The following is a 26,146-nucleotide window of genomic DNA, read 5'->3' on the forward strand; positions in this document are numbered from 1 at the left end:
ATCTTATAGTTAGTGTCTAATTTTGCTGACTCGTATCATACTGTGACGACATGCTGACCGTTTTAAAACATTTTTTATAAAAGTTGTGAAATAAATGGTGTTTTCCCAGATTTGTGATTGACTGCAGGAGCAAACCTGGCTGATTGTGATGTAATCTTAATCTGTGGCATCAAAGTAGGAGATTAAGAACTGACCAGCGTCCTTCTCCACAGATGGGAAGCTGAAGATGTGGGTGTACGGTGTAGCAGCAGGAGCCTTTGTTCTCCTCATTTTCATAGTGTCTATGATATACCTAGCTTGGTGAGTTGATAAGTTTGATCCCCCGTAGTCATCCTCCTCATCACCCTCATCATCACCCAAGTCCTGAAACGAAACCCGTCTCCTCCCTCCCACCTTGAGTTGCAGCATGCCCCTCCTTCATATCATCTCCATTTCTTTTGCTTTCTCATGCGTTTGCTGTCGGAGAGCAGCAGCGCGTGCGTCAAGGTGCATCGCTCTCTTAAGGCCCAAGAGTCTGACGCCAACGGTACGGCGGTGTGGATGGGCCAGAACTCTCACGAGATGGTTTACACGTGTCCCGAGTGCCAAGAGCTGGCTCAGAGCAATAGTAGCTAAAGAGGATGCGGAGGGCTCAGACCCACCCCAACTCTCCCTCCACTATAAGCACCAGCAGTCCCTCAGTTTCCCTGTGAGTTCAAAGTGTCCCGTGTTCTGCCTGAGAGGCTGGGGGAAGGTCCAGGTGAGGAAAGCGCCAACCCAGTAGACTTCCTGTTGACCCTTTGCAACTACGTCACGAAAATCAGTCAAGATGCCATGATGGGCGTCGGATTGTTTTCCCAAGTTGTTTTTGGCGGGTTAGCCAAGTTTTATTTATCCATTATTCACCGCTCGGTGCACACAGACCAACAAATTAGAGCAAAATCTCACTAATAAGTGAGCTTAGTAAGATGCAATTAAACACTGCGTGATTACTAACCATTAGTAATCATGTAACCGAGCATGTATGAATATACCTAGACAGTACGTTTTTATGTCTGCTCCAGTTTAAGAGGAAACACCTTTTATGACGTAGTGATACAAGTCATGTGGCGTAAATTCAGCTGGCTGATTCTTAATGTCACCATCAACAAACCTCAACTAGCACTAGCTTGACTTGTAAAAGTGGAACCCATCTATATCGACAAAAACAACTTATGAAAACAATTTCAGTCATTCAACACTCCCGTCCCTCATTCCCAGCATCCGTCGTGACGGCGCCCTGAGAGATTAAGAGACGCGGTTGCAAAGGTCAAGACTTCAGGTGTTCTGTCCTCGAAGGCTAATATCCTCCAACTTTTAGACGCATTCCTCCTCCAGCACACATGAATCAACCGATTATCATCTCAAAGTTGTGGGATAGTAGCTCTCAATGACTAGACGTAGATTATAGTTACTGTAGATCCTAATAATCTCCAATTGTTTAGGAATGAAGATAATCCAGATGCTTTATATCCAGTAAGTTTTTACTCTTCAGAGGTGATTGAAAGTCTGATTTAGTCAGAAATAGGAGGTTGTTCCTTAATATCGATAAAGTGCGAGTCATAAGTTTAATAAGTCATACGTTTAATAATCTGGAACAAGACATTTAATGTCTTACACATCTTTCTGAAAAGTTGCCTGTAAGTTAGTTTTGTCTCATTTCAAGTTTGCCTAGATATTTGGTCTAGAAACTAGACCAAAAATACTTTAGTTTTTGCAGTGTGGATGACACATAATTTTGAAGAAACTTTTGAAAATATGAGCTGAAATAAAATGAGTAAATCTGAGCAAACCATCAGATACTTCCTCATAATAATCTGAGTGCAGTATCTCCTTGGAAACAGTGAAGACTGTGTATTGTTTTGCCTGAAATAATCTTTTACACTCCTGCATTATTTAAGCTATTTGTGTTTCTCTAACATTTAGCATCAGATCTATTTTTGCCACCTGTCCAACATACAGTAAAGATGTCACTAGTAACTGAAGCACGGTGTCAGCCTGCCCTCTTGTGGCCAAATGAAGAATTTCACCTGACTTTTAATTTCCTGTCAAAGCAGTCACAATTTCCGTAACCATCTACGGTTCGTTAGCTTTAATTATTTTAAAATGAGAATTTGTCACCCCTAATTATTTGATATTGTTTTCAACTTAACTAACATTTGCTGTTTGTTTTTTAAGTTAAATTAAAAACAGTTTCTAATTATCTGCAGAAGAAGAAAACTCTTCAGTCGAGGAGAGATTCTTTAAAATGCCATGAGTTGCGTCACATTGGAGAAAAGTTTTGAAAGAAACTCCAGAATAAAGATTCCAAGCAACAGAAAACTAAATATTATATGTTCTGTCATTGTAATCTGTTCTTTGGAGGATAAATTTACACCGTATTACTCTGAGATATGACTCCTGCAGAGCTGACAGCCCAGATAAATGGCAGGAATCATGTCTTTAACTCCTCCTCTAAAGGTCTTTCTCTCCCAGGAGGCAAAGGGAGAAGATGTAGCATGTGTGCAGGTTTTGCATGCAAATTAACTTCATACCTTTAAAGCCTTTTTATAGATCCTTGTGATTCTTCTGAGGCCTGTCAGCCAGTTCCTACCACATATAAAACTGCATTTAATTTAGAATAAAAAATTATTTTGACGCATTTCCTTTAAACATGCTCTTATTTTTTACGTCCACGATCTAAACTTTGCTTACTATTTCTCTATTTCCCCTGTTTATCCATCAGTCTCAACTTTGACTAAACTTGAGGTTTGGGAGAATTGGCAGCACTACTTTGGCAATTTTATATTAAGTTTAGGTGATAAACGCTTCCTTTTTTGTGATTTTTAGTACCGTATTCGAATGACCAACTGGTAATAAGTATTAATGCACAATATGTTTGGTACATCACCAGTCAGCCAATGGCTGCTTTTCTGTTAACCATAAAATTGTGCAAATTGAAATTACAAAAGTAAATGTGCTTAATACAAATGCCAATTTTGGGGAAAAAAAGAAAAAAATTGTTTTTGCTTCGTACAAGTCACATTTCTGTTACTACTGACAGAAACGCCAAAGAAGACGACAGGAAGTGATAGGAAGATGGTTTGTTTTTTGTCTGGCTTCACCAGTTCATAAAAAGTTGTCATTTTAACGTGTTAAATTCATAGCTTTTCGCCGCCTACAATCTCCCCAAAACGCCGCTCCCAAGTATAAGAAGTTTGTTTCTCTTAACTCCTGAATAAAACGACGTCTCCTCTGATTGGCTGATTAGTGCCGAGGCTGAATTATGAATATATCTCATGTAACTATTTATTTACATCCATCGCTGGCATGATTTTTAGTGACTTATCGCATGGACATGCTTATTCATGTGTGATTTTTAATTTAATTTTATTATTTAATGGAAATGCCACAATTGCACAATTGTGGATGGGGGTTGGGTGGGAGAGGTTGTCATTAGTGGAAAATTGACAAAAATTTGCACACTTTTGAAATGGAAATGCAGCTACCAAAACCCTAAATATGAAAAATCTGTATTAGCCAAGAATAACATTTAAATGTCCAATTTAACACAACTAGTTTCAGGATTTTATAAAATGTAATTTCTAAACTATCAAGTTTAAATTAGGGCTGGATGAATTGGCTAAACAATTTAACCCAATACAATAATTTCATATCAGTCTATTGATAATTATTGATTAGTTTTTTTGTTTTGTTTTAAATATCTGAAATACTAACAAACTGGTGGCAGGACTTTTCTTGTTTTATCCAGCTTTCACTCAGCAAAGTTTGGAAACCTTGAACTGTTACTCAACAGGTTGTTGCTAAGTAACCACTGAATGAGTTGCTAGGTAACCACTGAATGAGTTGCTAGGTAACCAAAGAGTGAGTGGGTCAGTTGATTCCACCAACTTTTCTTAGCTGGCCTTCAGAGGTTGAGACTAAAGTCTTTGCTCTGCCTACATCTCCCAGAATGCTGTGCGGTTCTGGATAGGAGTTCAGTGAATACTCTATCAAGACGTGTTATGTATTATTGGTCAATAGTGATCTATATTATTGATTTTCTTCTTTTTTTTCAGCTTTCAGTTCAATAATTAAGGTGGAGAAAAATCTTTTCTCATCTGAGGATCAACTTTAATTGTTGGATATTTATGCAAAACTATAAAACTGAGCATCTGCAAGGCAGGCGAGGTCAGGATTTAACATTTGAAATTAGCTTCCCATCAGTGGCTTCCCCCTCTTTTTTTTTCATTCCCATCCTCATTTGCGTGACACATTTTGTCAGACTGTTGTCTTGTTTGAGGCTTCGTCGTTTTAACTCCTGTCTCAATCTTTCTCTCCCAGCAAAAAGCCAAAGAGACCTCAGAGACAGAGGCAGCAGAACAACCGGCTCAAGCCGCTAACGCTCGCCTACGACGGGGACACGGACATGTAGAGCCGCTCCACCTGTCACACAAACCCCTCCATGACAGCGAGCGATGTTTGCAGCGTGAATGGACTCACTTATTCCGATTTGATTTTCCTTAACCAGAACCTTCATGACCTCCAGTTTGCTCAATGAAATGCCTTTTATTTTTAAACTGAAAGTCTCCAACTCTTTCACCCCCGCGCTTTCCTGAAAACGCTGACTAGCTGGAGGCTTTGGACGCTCTGACGGTTTGTATGTTGCCAAAAGTCACCGCAGGGAAGAAGAGGAAGAGGAGGAGGAGGAGGGAGAGGAAAATCTCCATCAAAAGGTTTGGATTCCTTTTTCTTCCCTCAATCCTCAGCTGGGTTTCGACTCAAATCTCCTTTTTCCCCCCCAGTCTTTTTATTTCTGCTTGATTCAGAGGCCTGTGTTTGTGGGATAAACTGATCGGCGGCCTTCACCCTCGCTTTGTTTCAGGCGCTACATTGCACTATATTAGTGCAGCATGATATGCACACGTGACTTCTACCTTTTATTGCCATAAAACACTGCCTCTTCCACAAACACAACGGATGGGAAACAACCGGAGAGACCCACCAGTAAATATCTGTACAGGTTTCATTTCTCAGAATTTTTTTGGTTTTTTTTGGTTGTAGTAAAAGTAAATCTTTTTGTGGTTTGTAGATTTCGTTGGGTGTTTTTTTGTTTTTGTTTTTTTTTTCCCCAGATGTAAGTATGAGCATTTTATAAATTGAATAAATTAATTTTCTTGCGGTTTAGCTAAACTGAAACGTGTCCTGGAGAGAAACTGAAGCCATTCATGTCATGCAAACATCATTTCTGCCTTACTGGTAACCAATCTACTGCTCTTACTGGTAACCAATCTACTGCTCTTACTGGTAACCAATCTACTGCTCTTAGTATTTGATCTGGCAAATATTAAACACAACAGAAGAAGCAGACAAAAAAACTAAACAAACCAACTCTCATGTAATAACAGTGTTATTATAAATGCTCCAGTCTCACTACAATGAGATAATATACATATATATATATACATATAAATAAAATACACTGTACAGATGAACTATACAATATGTTAATAAGAATATGCCTCTGACTTCAGTGTAAAAGAAAACTGGTGTGGAGAATGTTTACTTTTTTTCGTGAAATTTGTAAATAATGACTTTTTTATTTTTTGGAGAAAAAAAAATCAAAAGTATGTGTAAATTTATTTTGTATCGCACAGAAAATGTTAGTTTGAATATTGCGAAGTGGGTGTATGATATTGCTGATTGTTGTTACTATGATGCAAGTTGTATGTTGTGACCAAGAAAACTAAAAAAAAAATAAGAGGGGAAGAAAAAGAGAAACTCGAAGAACTGGTTGTTTTGTACAGGTTGTTCATAAATGGAAAGAATTACTGAAAATAAACGCGGACTCGGCTGCAAACACAAACTTATTGTGATGGAGTCGTTTCTGAAGTCTCACCAGTTTGCAACACTACAACACGACTAAATAGGTCATAGAGATGTTTATAAGCCATTAATAACAGTTTGTTATGCATTAATTAAGGGTGCAAAGGAGACAAATATACCAGCGTTGCATCTAAAGGTGTTACAGTAAACATTTCTTACTATTCTGTAAGAACAATAAGCATTTCTAAAATTAAGTTTTTATTCTATAGTTTCCTTCTCAGCTGTAGTTAATGCATAATAAACGGTGTTTAGAGATGAATTAATATAATTTACTATTTAGCAGCCGTCTATGATGGGAGCCTCATTGTAAAGTGAACAATGAAGGTCTGATTTACAGCTCAGCCACTAGGTGTCGCTGTCCTGCAGCAAAAGTTAGTTTATTTCTCTGCAGCACATTTGGACCAAAGCAGAGCTGCATCTTTTACAAACTAAATACCAGCTCAGATTTCTCTGCACTCCTGTTACATTTACTGACAATCTGCACTGATTTTACCTCTTTATGAACGTTAGTACATTTTTATATTTGGAAGTTATGCTTATTAAGGCAGTGCAATGACAGAAAATCTTGTGTTGAGGGCTACACTGCAAAAACAAATCTTACCTATTATTTTTGTCTAGTTTTTAGTGCAAATGTTTTAGTATAGTTGAAATAAAACAAAATGTACTTTTCAGCAACATAGGAGCTTGTTTTACCTAAACGATTCTTTAATATCAATTAAAAATGACTAGTTCTATTAGATTATTTCACTTATAACATTTTTCCTGCGTTATCTGCCAGTGGAGCTGGTACTTCATCAGTATTAAAGAATTATTTAAAACAAATTCCTACGTCTCGCTAAAAAGTTACTTCTAAGTTAGTTTTGTCTTATTTCAGGTGTACTGAGATATTTGCATAAACTGGACCAAAAATAATTGGTAAGATTTTGTTTTAGCAGCGTTTAAGTTTTATTTTTTTCTAATTCATTTAGTTTTTATTACTTATGAGTAGTTTTAGTATTTTCATACTTTGGTTAATTTTGGTTTTTGGGTACATAAACCCAATGAAAACCCAACAAGTGACAATATTTTCAAAAAATGTATTAAGTCGATGTTTAACTACCAACTGACTGAAAACTGAATTTTTTCTCCCAATTGTTTCTTTTTTAATGTAAATAATGTAATGTAAATACGATTGTTTTTTCAACATTAGTGAAATATTCCCAGAGTTTTGTGCATAAATGGAACGTCGCTCTGCTGCTGGAATAAACACAACTTCAATAAACCCACCAACTTTTTTCCATTAAACATTTTTCTCAAAATAATCGTCATTAATTGCATCGTATCTGCAGCAGATCTCAGATGAAGCCTCAGTGTTGCAGAAGCAGATCTGTTCTAAATGGATCCAGATCCCAGGGAAAATCTTCCAGCTTTGTTTGGTTTGTGATAAAAATCACTGAATGAGCTAAAGGTGAATATTTTTCACACGTTAAACATTTTAGAAGAAAAATATCAGATTTTGAAATGAAACGGATCCATAATTTGAGAAAAAATAACTTTTAAGAAGTCATAATGTTTTTGTTTTTTGTGATTTTCCATGAATGTGTGTTTTTTATTTTTAGGAGAACCTGCATCTCCACCTGCTCTGCATCCAGCAGATGGAGATTAAAAGATGCAGGCTTTTCCTTGGACGGGGAACAAAAGATGCTATCGGACTTTTCTGCCTGGTCTAATGATTTTATCCACTCAAGGTTATAATTTAGAAGTTTCTCTTTCCTCTGTTTTTCAGTTCAGAAGCAAGCTGAGCATTAGATCCATCCTCACTGCAGGTTTTGCAGGATTTATTCTGTTTCTTAAAAATCCTTCAAACTATTTACTGTTTTTATTTTATGCAAAAGGGCCAAAGATCATCGATTGAAAATGCTTGAATTTTATTAATTCACTTAAATTTTCAGAAAAATATTTTATTTTTCCATCACCAGATCAGTTTTCCTGTTCCTGCTCAAACGTTTCCCCACAGCATCATGTTGCCAAAACCGTGTTTTTTGTTTTTCCAGCAAATGTTGGCCAAAAGGTAGAATTTTTGTACTTTCTTCTGAAAATGTTTATTGTTTCCTTAAAGGTTTGAGATACATCAGCCTGGAGTGGAACAAAAACTGATGTTTGTCACTATAAAGGGAAAGAAAAGAGGAGAAAATTTAAGACAAAAAAAATGAAATTTTGAAATTAATTTCAGAAATGCTCAAGAAAAAAAACAAGGTAACTGCTGAGTTTCAAAAGTCGAAAATTTTTGACCTTTGAAACTTTTCTCTGATTTTTTTGCTTTTCAACCTGAGAAAAGTAAGTGGTTGTTTGTAAAAATAATTTTTTTTTTCTCATATTTCTGAGATTATTTTCAGTATTTCAGATATTTTTCCAGCACATTTTTCTGACTTTGTGAGCTCAGAGATAAACTGTTTTTTCTTTTTTTTCTTTTTCTGGAAAATTACTGAGATTGAAATAAAAATTTCAGATTTATTTTTAGCAAATTTTGAAAATTTCTGGGTTCGAAAAGTTTTTGTTTCTTTGTAATAAAAACAAGATTAATCTGAAAATTTTAGATTCGTTTCTATCAAATTTTTGACTTTTCAAACTCTGGTTTTTTCTCAAATTTTTTAGCTTTTGGCAGAAATGTCCTTTTTTCTGTCCAGAATGGCCTTAAAATGCGGTCATTGAACTTCCTTGTTGCTGAAATTTGCTACACAAATAAACTTGATTTATTTGAAAGCTGCATAAAGAATAAAACATGGAGTCATTTAAAATCATTGTTCCCAGATGAAGCGAGCAGAGGTCATTCCCGCTGACCACCACTAGGTGTCAGCACTCAGTGATGCAAAAAGAAAAGTTGTCTCTCAAAAATCAATACTGTGAGGCTCCCTCCCTCTTTCCCACTCTGTTTCTCTCTCTGTCCTCCCCAACTCTCTCCCTCCCGGTATAAAACATCGCTCCACGCCGACAATCAGACGTGAAAACGCCTCCGTTGTCACCGCAGCGCCGCAGAAGCCCTCCCGTTTGCCCGGCTGATGCCTGGATGACCCCCGCCTGGATCATCGCCTCCCTCACTCCTTGAGTTTGACAGCTGATCGTGGCTCATCCAGCAGGAGATTCTCCTCCGGTTTTCTCTTCTTTCTCCCTGAAATGAGGCGAACGGCGGACATGAAGAGCACATGTCTGTGGGCCGCCGCTGCACTGCTGTCACTCAGCTCTCTGGTGAGTTAAATGTCATTTTGATTTGACCTTCTCTGCTATTTGCATTCTTCGTTTTCAGATTTACAGCAATTTTATCTGTTGAAATACTCCTTTAGCAGATGTTTTCAGCAGAAACTAGAAGTGTTGCGGACTTTAAATGAAAGAAAATCTTCTCCAGCTCTTTTTTTTCCAGTTTCTCCCATTTTGCAGATGTGGTTTGGAAAAAGTATATCTGACAGGGCGAAGGAGAACAGCCTGAGCCCATTATGACAAATACACCAGAATGCTTGCAAGCTCAATGCCTTGACAGTTTGTGACAACCCAATTCCTTTAATCCCTGAAGAGACGGTAACCCTTCACCCGCTGATAAATCTGTCAACAAAGCAATCAAAGCGGAGCAGGAGCCACTCCCCTCTCCGACACCAGCAGAAAATATTCCATAAACTTAATCCCTACAAACTTGACTGGCCTTAAAAAGCTCCTGTGGTGTTATCTGTGTTTAATTTGCATAGTGATGGAAAGAAGTCAATTACTATTAATTATTCCCTACAACTTAATACCCATTATCGAATTGAATTCACCGTCTTGAAAACCATAAACTCAATTTCACAGCTGACTAAGCGCACTAATCATTTCGCCCCCCTCCTCCTCTTATTTCCTTCCTTTTCTTATTTTATGGCGCCCATCCTGCTTTAAAGGAAAAACAATTCCTCGACTTCACCAACAGCAGCGGCGTTCCCTATCATCTGTTTCTCCTTCTGTCATAACAAACCAAAACCAAACATTAATTATAAGAGCAGGGATAATTTCTTATGATGATTTCTCAGCATCACTTGACAGGAGAGTGTGTGTTTTTTTTGTTTTTTTTTTCTACAGACTGGGCTGCCAAATTGCTTTGCCATGCTTTAATGGGATGATCATAATTGTTTCGTACTTGCTGCATCCTAAGCTTCCGCCTGGAGCTCCTTCAACAGATTGACAGACCCATGGGAACCTTGCAAACTTATTTTGGCCGCCTTTGAACCAAGTCGTGTGTGAAATAATATGATTATGCGTTTTTCCTCTGGGTAAGTTGGAGAACTAGTGGCCAGGGTTTCTTCTTCTTCTTCTCCTTAAATATCCCGCAGTCTGTCCGCGCTCGGTATTTATCCTCCTCTGAAGTCACGGTGGGTAATCGTGCCCTGGCCTCTTAACGCGCCGCGGCGGCGAAATGACGCTCGTCCTCATCCCCAGCTGCCTGTGATGTCTCGACACACTTCCTGATTTGTCATCATCTCTGACCCCCCCCTCAGGTATCGCTTTGATATCACCTGAAACTCTCGGCGGGGGTCAAACGCCCCCATTTGATCCATCATCTGGACGACAGGAGGCCGAGACATGGAGGTTAAATTCGGTGGAAAATGATCGTTTCCCCGAAGCGGCCAGCAGAAAAAAAAAATTTAATAAGAGTCTTTAACTTCCTTCTTATCGTATCATAAAAGATTGAATGAATTTTAGCTTCTCAGGACATCTACACTGCAAAAACGCAACATTTTACCAAGTAGATTCTAGTGGAAATATCTTGGTTCACTTGAAATCAGACAAAACTAACTTACAAGTGACATTTTAGCACAAAATATGAGCTTATTTTAATTAAATAATTCCTTAATGTGCAAATTATTCCACTGAAAACGTGAGAAAAATGTTTTGTTATAAGTGAAATAATCTGCAAGTGGAACTAGTAGGTTTTTTTTAATTAAAATTAATGAATTATTTATATAAAACAAGCTGCTATATTTGATGAAAAGTTACTTATAAGTAAGTTTTGTCTTATTTTTTGTTTTGCCAAGATATTTGTTCTAGAAACTAATCCCTAATTTTGGTCTGGTTTCTAAATCCCAGCTGACCAAATATTGTGAAGGTGAATGATTCTGAGGTCAAACTGAACATTCATCACTGCAAAAACACAAAATCTGAAAGTATTTTTGGTTCAGTTTCTAGTGCAAATATCTCAGTTAAAGACAAAATTAACATACAAGAACATTTCCTGAAAGTTTAAGTAAATAATCCTTTAATATTGATCAAAAAGTGCTACTTCTACAGGAAGATTATTTAAATCTTAAGACATTTTTCCTATAAGTGAAATTCTTTTTGTTTGAGTTCAGTTGACCTCAAAGGAGTTGAGACCAAATCCAGATTATTTATCACTTGAATTATTTTTGCATTAAGTTGGACCATTTTTAACTATTTCACATTATAAGGTTGAAGTTTTTTCCTATTTTTGATCACCTTTTTGTCCGTTTACGTTTGGTTCCTTTACAGTTTAAATCATAACGAGACATTTTTCCCAGGTTGTAAATTAAATAATCTGCCGGTTGAACTAGAACCTTTTCATCAATATTAAGGAATTAAATGCATAACTTGCTGCAAAGTTACTTGTAATTTACTTTTGTCTCATTTCAAATGTATAAAGATATCTGCTTTAGAAACTAGACCAAAATATTTTGTAAGATTTAGTTTTTCCAAAATCACATAACCTGGAGCCTAATGTTTATTCAGTATATAGGAGCTGGTTTTAAGTAAATAATCTCTTAATATTGATTTTAAAACGTGGTGGTTCCACCGACAGATTATTTTCTGCCAGAGAAACTAGTACTTTTTGTCAATATTAAGGAGTTATTAACTTAAAGGAAGCTCCCATATACCCGTCAGTTAACTTTCTTTCCTTTTCAGTGAGATAAGACGTTTACGATATAAAAATACTTGTTGTGTTTTTGCAGTGTAGGAATCCTAAATGTGGTCTGAATCAGACTGTGTGTGTAAAGTGGAGCTTTGGTCAAACTCGCGCCTCCTCGCCCTTTAAGTTTATCTGATTTACCTGAACCCCACCAGGTGATCAAATCTGCTGCATTCATTTGTCAAATCTCCGGATGGACGACATCCGTTAATTTTCTGGAGTGCACAGTTTCCAATCAAGGCTGCAAAGTGGCTTCCCAAATCTTCCATCAGCCTGTTCGCGTCTCTATTCTAGCTACAAATCTTCCCTCCACACGCAGCAGCCACAACATCCAGGTAAATGAAAAGTGACACACACTTTCATTCTTCCTCGCAGGGTTTTTTTTGTGTGTGTGTGTGTGTGTGTGTGTGTGTGTGTGTGTGTGTGTGTGTGTGTGTGTGTGTGTGTGTGTGTGTGTGTGTGAGCCCACCGCAGTGTCGCCTGGCTCCTCCAGCGGTTCTATTAAAGGTTGGGATTTGTTGGCGGTTCGGGGGTCCGGCCCATAGAATCTCCTCCGCGCTCCCGGGGGGGTTGGGGGTTGTTTATCTTCCCGTTTCAAAGAGCGGACGCCTGCGCCTTATCACAGCCTCGCCAAGAGTAGATAGCATTTAGGTTTGTCCAACAAGCCCGCCTGCACGCTGCATCTGGCAATCTGAGAGTCGTTTCCTAAAGGACTCCGGCATGCCGATGCCGTTTGCCGTTATCTCGCCGAGGGATTCTGCCTCGTAAGCTGAACATATAGGAATAATATTAACAGGCGGTTAAATGGGGTTTTCAGGAGGGGTGCAGAATAAAGTGGAGGGAGAAAAGTTGCCAAATAAAAAGTAGAAGAGTTTTTAGTAGCAACAAATTGTGTTGTTGCTGGTCAGTTTGCTTAAAGAGCTGACTTTTCAAGAAAATCGTGTTCAAAACATGCAGCTTTAAAGCTTTCAGGGTTTTTCCTGTTTATTTTGAGAGATTTTTGCATAAATCATTTTTTTAATCCGTTTTCTGTCGTCTCCATCCGTTTCTGCTACGGCTGAAACAATTAATCGTGACTAATCGATTATCAAAATAATCGCCAACTAATTTAGTGATCAATTAATCGTTAACTGGAGTGTACAGACTAAAAAATTTGCCATTTGCTGCAAAAAAAACAACAATCTGGGAAGCAATTAATTAAGCCAAAACTGTAAAAAAATAAATAAAATAAATGTTTTGCAAGCAAATTGTGGTCAAAACCTGCAGCTTTAAAACTTTCAAGGTGTTTCTATTTATTTTTGAGAGATTTTTATATAAATTGTTTTAATTTTTCTTTTGCCCTTTGCGTCTGGTCCTGCTACAGATGAAACATTTACTCACTTATCGAAATAATCGTCAACTAATATAGTAATTGAGTAATTGCTGACTGGAGTACACAGGCTCTAAAAAAGACAATTTGCTTAAAGAACAACACACTCGGATCAGTAATTCAGCCTGTGCAAAAAATCTGTTTTTTCAAGGAAATCACTCACAACATGCAGCTTTAAAAGTTTTAAGGTTTTTATGTTTATCTTGTATCTGTTTTCTGTTGTTTCCGTCTGTTCCTGCTTGGGCTGAAACGATTAATCGTGATTAATCAATTCAATTTAGTGATCAATTAATTATTGAAATAATTGTAAACTAATTTGGGAATCAGTAAATCATGAACTGGAGCGCACAGACTATGAAAGCCATTTACTGGAAAAAAGAAAAAAAAACACAGCACACGCAGAGCAGTAAAAACTTTGCAAAAATGTTTTGGTTTTCCAAGAAAATCATGTTGATGCATCATAGAAATTATGAAGCGTTCACTAAAGGAAAGCTGCTGTTGCATTTTAGGCAGTGAAATGTTTTTATTTTAAAAAGGAACTGAATTATTTACATATCGGCATCTTTTAATGTATTTACATGCTATTAATCGTTAGAATAACCGATTAATCGTTACTGAAATAAGATTGACAAAAGTAAGATAGGCAGCCACCTTCAAGAAAAGTCAGATCAAATAAATGAAATATGGCTGGAGTGCATTTAAGTTATTTTTCATACTGCCAGGTTTTACTATAAGAAGGCACAGTGGATTTAAAGGGCACTACTTCAGGACAGTAAATGGGATTTTTTAAAGTTTATGTGTAGCTGATATTTTACAGTATTGTTTTGATGTTCATAAAGACTATGCCTGCTTAATCATGAAGTTTTTGGATTCTTTTAGTGAAGAAATTTCTGTGAACATTTTTCTTTCTGGATAATTTATGTGAACATGTTTCCCTGTTCTCTGTAGTTATCATTAATATTAACCCAGTCCCACTGCCATGGCTTTTATACTCCTTTTTACTGTTCAAACATGCTTCGCTGAGAGTTTTAGATTATTTATTCGCTTTTCTTCGCTGTGATGTCATCTCTCTTGGACGTTAACAGACAGACTGTATTTAGAGGCGTCCCACAGCTTTCTTCTCCAGACGTACGTTGATTTTTGATCATGCACATCACGTCTGAGTGATGGATTCCCCTTGATTTGTTGTTAAAATGGCAACAAAGAGTTCCTTCAAATTTGAATGAACCTGATTTCCCTACTTAATGAATTTCAGCTCATCTTTGTAGCCTTAAAAACTCTTTCAACAATTAATTTATTCTCCACTTAGTTGCAGAATGAATTACAACTAATTGATTTTTTTGTTTAAACTCTGCTTTGTTTCCAACACATATCAACGTTAATACTATTTCCTACATCTGATGATTAGTTTTATTTTAAGTTTCGAGTATAAATACATTTTTTATAACAGCTTTAGCGTCCGGCTGTAAACTCCATTTGTAAAAACACTAAAAATGCTACAACATATTTAACCATCAACTTTTGGAATGTTTTTTCCCACTTTTAATCATGATGCATTAATTTTTACTTTAGCTTAGCATAAATGCTACCTCATTTGTTTTGATTTTTGGCCGTGAGTTCTGTGCTGAAATATTTTACTACCAGGTAATAAATCTGATGTTCATGTCGTCATATTACATTTTCTCTACATTTGATCAGAAGAAAATGTGTAATATTTTATATTAATCACCTATCAAATTTTATTTGAGTCCTTTTGTCTTTTCAGAAATTTTTCCATTTTTCGCTTGCTAGCTATGTTAGCTATGCTAGCTTGGTAAATTTGACTGGCAGCTAATCAGAAAGATGAGTATGGGAAATGACATGTCAGTAAGTTATTTTAACTTATTTTAAAATTAGAAATGAAAACAGATTAGATTTTACATTTAAGAAATCTAAAAAATATATATATGTTTTATAAATGTATGATTAAAACATTTTGATTTTTTAAAAAATTTTAACAGATTAGATATTATTATTTTTTTAATTGATGGGATTTCATGTTTCAAATTAAATATTCGATTAAATTTTTCCATTTATGCATTCCCCCCCCCACATACTGAGGCCCTCTCAGCGCTCCCTGGCGGCCTCCCAAAGGCCCACAGCCCCCATTTTGAAAAACACTGGTTTAGCGAACAGAGGCTTCAGTTTTAGTTTTCAGTCTGGATTTGGTGCTACCTTCTCAAAACATTTAAATTCTGTTTTTTATATTGTGCCAACTCACACAATGAACAAATATTTAGTCAATTTAATCCAATCAAATCGAGAGATTAAAAGTTAATTACACACAGTTTGATCCTAAAACACAAAAATAAAACCATTTGAGCTGCCAAAATTAAAGACTACAATGGTCAAGCTTCTTTTTTTTTTTTAAAAAAGGTTTCATCTGAAGTTAATAATGAAGATAATTAAGTGCGGAGCTAATTCCACCTTTAACAACAAGGGGATATTGTTTATCCTTGTGTGATATTCATTAAAGCACAGTATTGACAAACCAATATCTGTTAAGCCCAGAGTTATCAAAGTGCCACTGTTGACCTTTACGCTGCCAGCTTTGTTGTTCCTCCTCTTTCTGCGCTCGGCAGCATTTCTTTCAGGCACATCCACGCCTCCCTTTGTGCATCGCCGGAGTGTTTCTCCAGTTTTGGCCCCTCGGTGTGCCGGCGCAGTCAGTCGGTGTGTTCCGGATGTAAACGTTGCTTTAGTCAGGACTGCCTCTGATCTGCCTAATCTCCCCGGGCGGGATTACAGGTTGGGCTCTAATCCGTGAAGTGGGGGTCTCTGTCAGTGTGCCTTCCTAATCTAGAGACTGTCAGGTGCTTTAGATGAAAGCTAATTGCATGTCACAGTTTGGGGACCAAACATAGCGCTGGCGACAACAGAGAGGAGGAATTAGGTGCGAGGATGACTGGGCACACACACTTCAGACGTTCTCTGGAAAATTTGATCATCTTAGAAGAAGAAAACGGAGATTAAATCCTCCCCAAGAATTTCAGTCACAACAAACATCAACAAGTAACTCAGAAACTGAATATTTTGGGTCTGTGTTTTGAAAGAAAGGCAAGTGAAGTTCCTTCCAGGATTTGTGTAGTTCAGAAAATATTCCTCGCATGTAGGCGTTAAAAATGCTGCATCCACACAAACACGAGTCCCACTTTCAGTGATTAGTATGACAGGCATTGAAACCAGCTCTAAGCTGCTCCCCAATATCCCAGGATCTGGTTTCAGGACTCCGCTGAGAACAGAAACCCAGTTACAGAGACGCATCAGTAATTACTGAGCTACCAAAACGATATTTCATTTGGTGATTAGAGACTACAGTCTTTCAACAACTCAGAATAGATACAGTCATGAGAAATAAATGAGCTTTACAGCCTGGATGGCAAGACAAAGGTCCATTAGGAGACAGTTTATTCTTTTACGATTACTGAAAATAAATTAAACAGGCGTGGGAGCACGTTTGGTGTCGTTTGACCTTGGTCGTTCCTGCCAGATCACAAACACATTGTGTCAAGTTTTCTGCTGTGATTTCCTTTAAAATCTCCAGTTGTTTCAATTATGTTTGTTATAAAATAGATTGAAGTCTGAACAAATACAAATATTCCTAAACAATTCTCTTGCCTTATCAAATTCACTTTAAAACATCTACATTGTGGCAAGATGAGACGCTATCGTTTCATTAACAGACAAAAATCTTTGTCTGAGCGCCCTACAGTTTTCCTTTTATGCTTCTGTGAACAGAAGCACAAAACACATTCATTACAGTTTTTGCATACAATCATTCTTTAGATAATGAGATTTTAGTTTGATCAGTTCTGCGGATTGAGAGCTCCTTTCAGAACGAGCTGTTTCAGGGCGTCTTGTCACTTTAAATCCAACAAGCTGCTGCTGGTCACGTGTCCAACTCTACGTTTACACCCATTTGTAAAAATAGCTGCAAAAAGATGCTCAATTCAACCATACATTTTTGAAAAGCAGAAATGGTAAAACCAGCTGGCCGAAAGTGCTGGAACTCTGCTGGGGTTGCTAGGTAACGGGTGGAACTCTGCTAATGAGGTTGCTAGGTAACGGGTGGAACTCTGCTACTGGGGTTGCTAGGTAACGGGTGGAACTCTGCTACTGGGTTGCTAGGTGACAGGTGGAGCTCTGCTACTGGGGTTGCTAGGTAACGGGCTGGGCTTTGCTGGGGTCACTAGGTGAACAGGCAGCGTTGATTTGTGACTAAGCATTTGGAAAATTTTTGAAGCGGCACTCTTTCCAGACACCAGAAAACATCAACTTAATGCCAAAAAATATTCTGTGTTTTTTTAAGTGCTTGGGCTGATTTTAGAAACGGTAAAGACTTAAAGGGAAGTATGAAAACATGTGGTGACTCAACGACCCAAATGGAAACAGAAAAACGTCCAAAATGTGAGCTTGGCATAACAGATCCCATTTAATAAAAGAATCCAGCTGTAGATGTTTTGTGCTTCTAGAGGCGAAAATGTTTAGATTTAACTCCACTTGTGAGGCTGCACTAAAGAAACGTTCAGGTTGAAAGATCGCAGTGGCAGAGATCACGGTTCGCTCCCATCGGGACATTCGTCATCGAGGCCTCCTCTTCAAAACAACTGGAGGCCATCTTTTCAAACCGCTGCACTCCGAAGCCAAGTGCATGAAATGAACGCAGCTCCTGCAAACAGTTTACTGCACGCAGTCTGACCTACACTGCTACAATGTCATTCAGTGAACTTTCGGAAAGAGAGAAGACCTTATTCTCGGCGCATCGATCGCTGCGTGAAATGTACAAAACGTAAACGCTTCGACCAGATGGATCTACTGTCACGCCGTGCGGCTGCCGCGCGGACATCACTGTCACGCGTCTCTGCGGGGTGCGAGGGAAATCTTCGCGCTCTCATCTGTGCGATTGTTAGAGGAGAGGCAGAATGAGCCATCAATCATCCATTCAGGGCACATTCGGCAGGTAATAGTCCGCTGTTGGATCACGTCTGCAGCAGAGACGCGCGTCATTCATCTCAGCATACGGCAGAAATACCCCTTTAATCTTGATTAGGACGTTTTCACACACTGTGAGATGTAGTTACAGCTTTAACTGATATGTTACAGGTGCTGACAGGTGAGACGAGGCACAACTGTTGGTGTTTTCTTGGTTTTGTTTTTAGAAAATTATTATAATAAATAAAATGATACTATTTTTATATTAAATATTAAAGGACAACATGTAAATGTCTACTATAACCAGTTGAAATACCTTTAATTAATTTTTGGTCAAACCTAAACATGGTTATTTTAATTATTTATAATCCTGCTGCTTTAAGTTTTTCCAAAACTCAAACTTTATAAATCTACAAAAAAAACTTTTACAACCTTTAACTTAATGTTCTGGACTTATTGTTGACCTCAGTAGAAAAGTAAAGGATATCCGGAGCAACAGACATTTCTTTGTTTTAGGCTAAACAAGGAGTGATACTTGGCTTTGGTTTTATTTACAAAAATAAACTTATTATTAAATGCTCTCATATTCTGTGTCCCTTTTTTAATTCCTCCCATATTAAAACACAAATATATATTTTTCGGAACATAATTTAACACATTAGGAACTCTACTGTAACGAGAAAAATCATTTAGTTTCAGAGCTTTTTTGTTTAGAATAAAATTAATTTAATCAAACCTACAGTATGGTGCTTTAAATTAGTCATTTCCGTAATGAAAAACTGGGCTGTATGTATCTATAAATTATTCCATGATGACAACAAAACTGAAAAATGACTTTTGCGTCAGTCACTGTTTTAACAATATGAACTATTTTCATTTTGCTTTGAGTTTATTAAACAGTGAACTTCAAGCCTGGCTGTAGAATATTTTCATTCTGAGATATTTTATCTGCAGTTCTGCCAACACTGTTAATGAAAAACCACAGCTTATCATAGCTCTTCTGTTTTTCATCAAATAAGCATAAAACAAACTGAAACAATGGAAAATCTGTTAGTTCTTGTGTAACATTAGGTACACACACATACTTGATTTGCATGTATTAAAATTTTATCACCGCCAACAAAACAGATTTCAGCTAGTGAGCTCCTCAAAAGAAGTTTTAATCATTTTCTCATTTACTGTTAAAAATGTTTATATTTAATATAAAATTAGCCTTGAATAAATGAAGGATATGTTCTATTCGTTTTCTGTAACGTCTTATTTCTGGCCAGGATTAGAGTAATTCAGATTAACAAATGAGAGAGCATTTACCCCAGAAGCCCAAACCACCTCATATTCACATTTAAAGGGGGACATATTATGCAAAATTCACGTTTTCGCCTGTTTTTATACTTTCATGTGGTCCTCAGCTGCATATAAAAACAACCCTGATGTTTTTTGGACGCAAGTTGTTGCGTTTTTGTGTCTGGAACATGAGTTTCAAAAACCTCCCAATAAGTCGCATTCAGTGGGCACTGTGCCGTTACCTAGCAACCCCAATGGAGCTCCTCTTGTCGCCTAGCAACCTGAGCTTCACTCCAACACATTTGTTCAGCTGGTTTTACCATTGTATGCGCTGTACAATGGCTGCTGGAAAAGACAAGTGTTTTGTTGTTGACTTGCCATCCAGAATCCATTTGCTACATTCTTGTTGGTTGTGCAGGAGGCTCCACTTCTGTTTTTCAGAGATAAATGAGTGTATAAAACTGTACATCTTTCTTTAGTTCTTTCCTTTGGTTTTGTTTGTATTTCCTTCTAGTTCATGTAAAGCACTTTGAACTGGCATGTTGCTGAAGATGTGCTATATAAATAAAATTACTTTGTAAATGCGCATCGTTTGCAGCCATTTTCATGGGCTAGTGTAAATGTTGAGTCGGGGGGCGTGGCCAGCAGCAGTTTATTTGGATTTAAAGTGACAAGAGGCCCTAAAACAGATCATTCTGGAAAGAGTTCAAAATAAGCAGAACCAAACTAAAATCTCGTCATCTAAGAATGATTTTGTGCAAAAACATTCTTGTGAACATTCGACCTATCCTAACCTGTTCAAGGAAGCATTTAAAGGTCACCTTTAAAATGTAACAAACTCCTTATTAAAGCATAACTATGTGTGGAACCTGAGAGTTGTTTGGTCGAGACGAGGGAAAGCACTGTTGTCAACTTAGCAACTTTTCTAGCAACTTTAAAAAGTAACTAAAAACTTATTATTGGAGACTTTGGCAATAACACAAACCACCAACTGCTCTGCAGTAATTGTCTTGACTGAACGAGAAGAGTAGTAGCAGTTTAGAGTTTCTATTTGACCTATTAAGTGTCTTTTAGACTTTGAGTGGAAAGAATACCGACACAGAGCTGATCATTGTGCCAAACATGAGTGTTTTGTAGCTGGAAATAAAAAAATAGTTTCAAGACAAAAGAAGTTCAAGGATTTTGAGGCCATTGGTATAAAACCAAACATTCTAGATATTGAAATATTTAACAAATACACTTTGAACTGGTGATGCTCAAATTGGTCTATCAAGTGAAACATTTTGTCCTTGATCTGCTCTGATCGGTTAGACTAATTGTATTTTCTTTTCGTTGTGGAACCTTTTTTTGGTTTTTAAATGCAAAACATGATGCACTTTGATATGCAAAATAATTGTCTTCTGTTTGATTAGCAAATTACTACCTCAGTTAACTACCAATTAAAGTGTTTATGTAGTTTGATAAATACAACTTGATTTGCATGTCTAACCCAAAGTTTTAGTTCAGATATTATAGGAAACTTGTATTCAGTATTCAGTCAGTGAAAGTCTAATTGGCACTTCTCTGCTTCCAATATTCATTAATTAGAGTTATAATTAAAAATGGCAATGAAAAAGATGCTGACGATTACCAGGCTTGGGTAATTTAAAATTGTGTGAAGTATTTAACAGTAATCCGTCTTTTGATCTCCTATTGGACAGATTCCCATGGTTCTCCCCAGCTGAATGCTGTATTTAACTTTTCATGTTTGTTTTTCCAGGTGACCAGTGCTGATTCACCTCACTCAGGAAGTTCGGACTTGAGACAGAGCTCCAAACCCAAAGTGAAGACGTACTGGACTGAAAGCAACAAAGCGGTCTCCATCAGTCGCCTGCTGTCTCAAACCATCTACGGGAAGGAGAACTTCACCTCGGTGGACCTGAATTACGACGACGCGGACGCCTACTCCAAACCGGAGCAGTGGAACTGGCTTTACAACGCTTCAACTCCGCGCGACCCGCGGCCTCGCACGAAAAGACGGCCCATCGTCAAGACCGGGAAGTTCAAGAAGATGTTCGGCTGGGGCGACTTCCATTCAAACATCAAAACCGTGAAGCTGAACCTCCTCATCACCGGGAAAATAGTGGATCACGGCAACGGCACATTCAGCGTCTACTTCCGGCACAACTCCACCGGCCAGGGCAACGTTTCCGTCGGGCTCGTTCCCCCGACGAAGGCGGTGGAGTTCCAGGTCCATCCGCAGCAGCAGCAGCACTTCCACCAGCATAACCACAACCAGCAGCAGCAGACGGCTCTGGAGACCAAAGACACCAAGCTGTTCAACTGCAGGGTGGAGTACGAGAAGGTGGAGAAGGGCACCAGGAACTCGCTGTGCGCCCACGACCCGTCACAGAGCTGCCCACAGGAGCAGACGCAGAGCCACGTGTCCTGGCTGTGCTCCAAACCCTTCAAGGTCATCTGCATCTTCATCACCTTCTACAGCACCGACTACAAGCTGGTCCAGAAGGTCTGCCCGGACTACAACTACCACAGCGACACCCCCTACCTCCCCACCGGGTGATCACATGACCGAACACGAAGGGAGAAAGACACACCGTCTGCCGGGCCAGGAGTCCAACTTCAGATGTTGACAAACTTTTGTTTTGTTTTGTTTTTCTTTAATTACAACAGACGTATCCTTGTGAGAGGAGGAGGAGTTCGTTAGGGAAGCACTTCTAGGATTGCAATACCGTTAATAAATGCATAGCTGCTTATGGAAAGGAAACTCAAGCAAACTGTGAACATGCACCGATTGTATTTATGTAAATATTCTGGACTGCAGCACACACAAAAAAATGGTTTTATTAACATTTTTTTCCTCTCCAGCTAATTTACTTGTTTAGGTTGATGGTGTATTTCCGTCTCAATCATGCTTTGTGTCTTCTTCAATCAGTTTCTGGTAATCTTTGCAAATGCATAAATGTCAACGCAAATAAGAAGAATCTGTCAGCACGCGTTAGGAGGGCGTAATGGAAAAGGCAAACATTATTTGGAGTGGTGTTGTTTTCCGCAGTGTGGTTCGTTAAGAGTGAGTGTACCTCTCTGATGTCGTCGTCGGACTCTCATCCATGTTCATGCATGAACCGAATGTGGTGAACGGCTAAATAAGGCCCGTTTATATTGTCATTTTATTGCACCTGTCAGAAGAAATCTTCGTCAAGTCTCAGCTGCGACAGGAAACGAGGCAGAAAACAGTTCTTCTGGTTTAATTCTGTGTTGTGTGTTTGAGGTGACACTGAATGACACCATCTGGGAGCGCCAAACAGATCAAAAATGTTGCAATAAATAAATAAAAGTTGCAGAAGACATGAAAGATGACAGAGATGCAGAAGGTTATTTTCTGTGCAAAAAATAACTGAGCTCTAAATCAGTTTCTCTTTAAATGTTTTTTTTTTCTTTTAAATGTTGCATAAAACAAAAATGGTGTAATAAAATCCAGCTCCTGCTACACAACAAGGAGCCGGTAGAGAAATATGTAATCAAGTATTTATTTGGTACACTGCAAAAACAGAAAGTCCAAATATCTTAGAAATAAGACAAAACTAGCTTATAGGTAACTTTTTGTCAAGACATAGGAGCTTTCTGAGTTAATTACTCCTTAATATTGACGAAAAAATACCAGTTTATTTCACTTAAACATGGGAAAAATATATTATTGTAAATGAAATAATCTGCCAATAGAACTGGTACGTTCATCAATATTAAGAAATCATTTTCTTAAAACAAGCTCCTATATCTTGCTGAAAAGTTACCTGTAAGTTAATTTTCTTTTTCCAAATGTACTAAGATATTTGCACTAGAAAATTAAACCAAAATTACTTTAAGATTTTGTGTTTTTGCAGTGTAGCCATCTGCTCCGTTGTTTAAAAATATAGAACAAAACATGAAATCTGTAGGTTCATTTGGTAAAAGCCATAAAATCTCCAAAGGAGAGAACGTGAATTAAATCAGCAGGCGCTAATCACATATCAAATGTTTGCACCTCTGGTTATCAGAAAAGGCAGATTATGCATCAGACTAACACTTCTGCTAATGACACTGGATGTTGCGATCAGCCATTAAAGCTTCATTACATGAATTGGGAGCCAGTGGCTCCATGCAAGGCATTTGGAGAAAATGAACACGGTAAAAGAGGGAAGCTCTGCAGAGTCAACAGCACAGAGCAGAGAATGAATTAAAATGCCAATAGGAAACCTGTATGAAAAAAGGAAAAAAAAGTACAAATGTGCACCTAGGGGCACAATCACTGCTGTCTATTTAAATTCAGAGCTCTTTCACTGTGTATGCAGTCCTATGCACAGCTCTGTTAATAGCAGCCTGGACTGCTTCCAATATGCGAAGGAGGGCTGAATTTTCTGACAAGGCGGCCTAAAGAACTCGTCTGCCTGTGGGATGAGAGCGCGCAAAGAGGAATTTATGATGTGGAGGAACGAGGCTGGCAGAAATCACTGGAAACACCTGACTCGCAAATTGAGAGCGTGTTTCTGTCAGCGACAAGAAGGAATGACTAATGTTTCAGATTGCTATTTGGGCCAGTTCTTTCATCTCAATAAAGTGACTTTGATAGTTTGCCGCCCATAGAAAAATGTGCCAGGGACAGTTTGTTAAGCTTCAAAGAATTAAAGCGGCACTTTGCAGAGACAATGCAGCCTCATTATGCACATAATCTCACAAGTGTAAACAGTCTGGCAGGAAAGTGTTGGGTGTGAGAGCTGCTGAAAGACATCTGTAATTGCATATTTTCCTGTGTACCCTTTAAGACCCTGACAAAAATAACCATATTAGTGACAAATTAAAGATCATAGAACTAAAGGAGGCAGCTCTGATCAGTGATTTAAACTAAACAATGGATCAAATATGTGATGCTTTGTAGCCTTTTTTTTTTTTTACTGCTAATTTATTTCAATTACAAACCAGATAAGTATTTTGTTCCAAAGTGTCAAATATCTCATCGGTAAAAGCCTCATGAAGACCTAAAACCCTGTAATGCTGTCTAATGATTCTGATGCCGCATTCACACCAGCTCCGTTTGGTCCACTTTAATCAAACTCTAGTTTGTTTGGCAGAGTATTTATCTATAGATACACACATATTAATGCGAAGCAGACTGGGGACTATAATGCTTGTTGCTATAATAACCAATAATGCTAGCTGGGTACTAATTATTGTTAGAACCCAACAATTATACTCGAGAGTTGCACCACTTCAACTAGTACATTTCCATCTATATTAAGGAATTGAGTACTTAAACAAGTTCCTACATCTTGTTGAAAAGTTACTTGTGAGCTAGTTTTGTTTTACTAAGTGTGCTAAGATATTTGCACTAGAAATGCTTGGTAAGATTTTGCAGTGTAATTTTGTAGAAATTGAGTTTAATTTCAGAGCTTGATTTCAGCCGTTGTCGGGGGGAACAAAGCAGTTTATTTTCAGTATAAATTAATCACGGCAGTGTTTGGATGTCTCGGTTATCTTTGGGCCCAGATCCCTCGGTTCAGTTGTCCTGGGCCGGAGCCATCCATGCCTGCCGTCTAACCCCTAGCTTGCCCACAATCCCTGATTAATGTGGTCTGGGTGGGAGCTGTCAGAAATGGCAGAGAGAATCATGGGATTTCTCCTTCAGAGTCCCAATGACACCCAGCAGCTGCAGGAGTAAACAGATGACTAACCACTGGCCTTTTGGCAGCCTTCGGAGATTCACATGGAGGGAGGGCTGCGAACATTGCTTTGACATTTAGGTGGATTAGAAAGTTCTTGGGTTCTGCTCTCGCGGTGTCAGAGGTGCTTGGTGCGGTAATTATTTGTGTCTTGCTTTGCTTCCACGCGACCTCCAAACTCCAACGCTAAAAAAAGGGCTTAATTTTTCCACTTACGGATGTTTGTTCAGATGAAATGTTTAAGTGTGAAAATCCACGCCTCATTTATAAACAAATCACATTTTCCGTCTTGCTTGCTGCCACAGAAAGAAAAAAAAAAAAAAGTAACTTGCTTTTGGAAAAGAAAACAACAAATTGTCATTTCAGATCATGTCCTGCCGCAGACTTCATTTCAAATCTGGTGCTGAAAGCTGTCCTGGGGGCTCGGTTTTGCGTGAGGTATTGACATATTAAGGGCTCCATCAGACAACGGCTGCTGCTGCTTTTAAATCGCAAATAAATTACTCTCCTCAAAACACTATTACTCGTCTGAAAATGAAAACTCACTCATTGTGACTGTCTCATATCAGGTAAAAAACTGGAGAGAATTAATTAACCTTTGTCATTTTAATTGCTTTAGTGACAGCTGTCCTTTGGAGCTGGAGCTATCCTAATGCACACACTGCGAGCTTGTCAATTACTTTCCCAGTGAATAGATTAAAACGCCGCAGAGGATAGAGTCATTTCATTAGTCAGACTTAATGCCCCCCAGACATAACCAGGTGCGAACACTTCACCCTAAATATGCAGGAAAATGAACAATACTATTAAGCCCATATGAATCGAATGAATTGTGGCAATATGAAATTAAGTTCACGCTCTATTTAGTTCTTCCCCGCCGCTTATTTTCCATGTGTTGTGCCGGGTTTTCTTAGGTAAGGTGCAGAAATTCAAAATATTTTGGACAGCAGAACCTGCAGTCTGAAATGCAGGGCACCTGTGTTTCCAGAGCTAATTTCTCTTGCGGATGTTAGCGCTGTCAATTTT

General features: G+C 38.1%; 2 protein-coding genes across 2 annotated transcripts in view; both read left to right on the forward strand.

Annotated features, from left to right (window-relative positions):
• The window catches only part of thsd7ab (thrombospondin, type I, domain containing 7Ab), a 198,339-nt gene extending 192,476 nt beyond the window's left edge, over positions 1-5,863 (forward strand). The window contains exons 27-28 of the mRNA XM_088013650.1: positions 213-300; positions 4,342-5,863. Of these exons, the coding sequence (XP_087869776.1) occupies positions 213-300; positions 4,342-4,432 (179 nt within the window). The 3' untranslated portion in view covers positions 4,433-5,863. The remainder of the gene's footprint in view (positions 1-212; positions 301-4,341) is intronic.
• A 3,191-nt stretch (positions 5,864-9,054) lies between these two features.
• Positions 9,055-22,779, forward strand: LOC106928702 (neurexophilin-1). The gene is made up of 2 exons (XM_015005147.2): positions 9,055-9,108; positions 21,187-22,779. The coding sequence occupies exons 1-2, from the start codon at positions 9,055-9,057 to the stop codon at positions 21,985-21,987; spliced, it is 855 nt and encodes a 284-aa protein (XP_014860633.2). The 3' UTR covers positions 21,988-22,779.
• Positions 22,780-26,146: the final 3,367 nt, after the last annotated feature.

This window comes from Poecilia mexicana, unplaced genomic scaffold (genome assembly GCF_051168715.1).
Source record: "Poecilia mexicana isolate PSO_F unplaced genomic scaffold, ASM5116871v1 scaffold_16, whole genome shotgun sequence".
NCBI classification, from domain to species: Eukaryota; Metazoa; Chordata; class Actinopteri; order Cyprinodontiformes; family Poeciliidae; genus Poecilia; species Poecilia mexicana.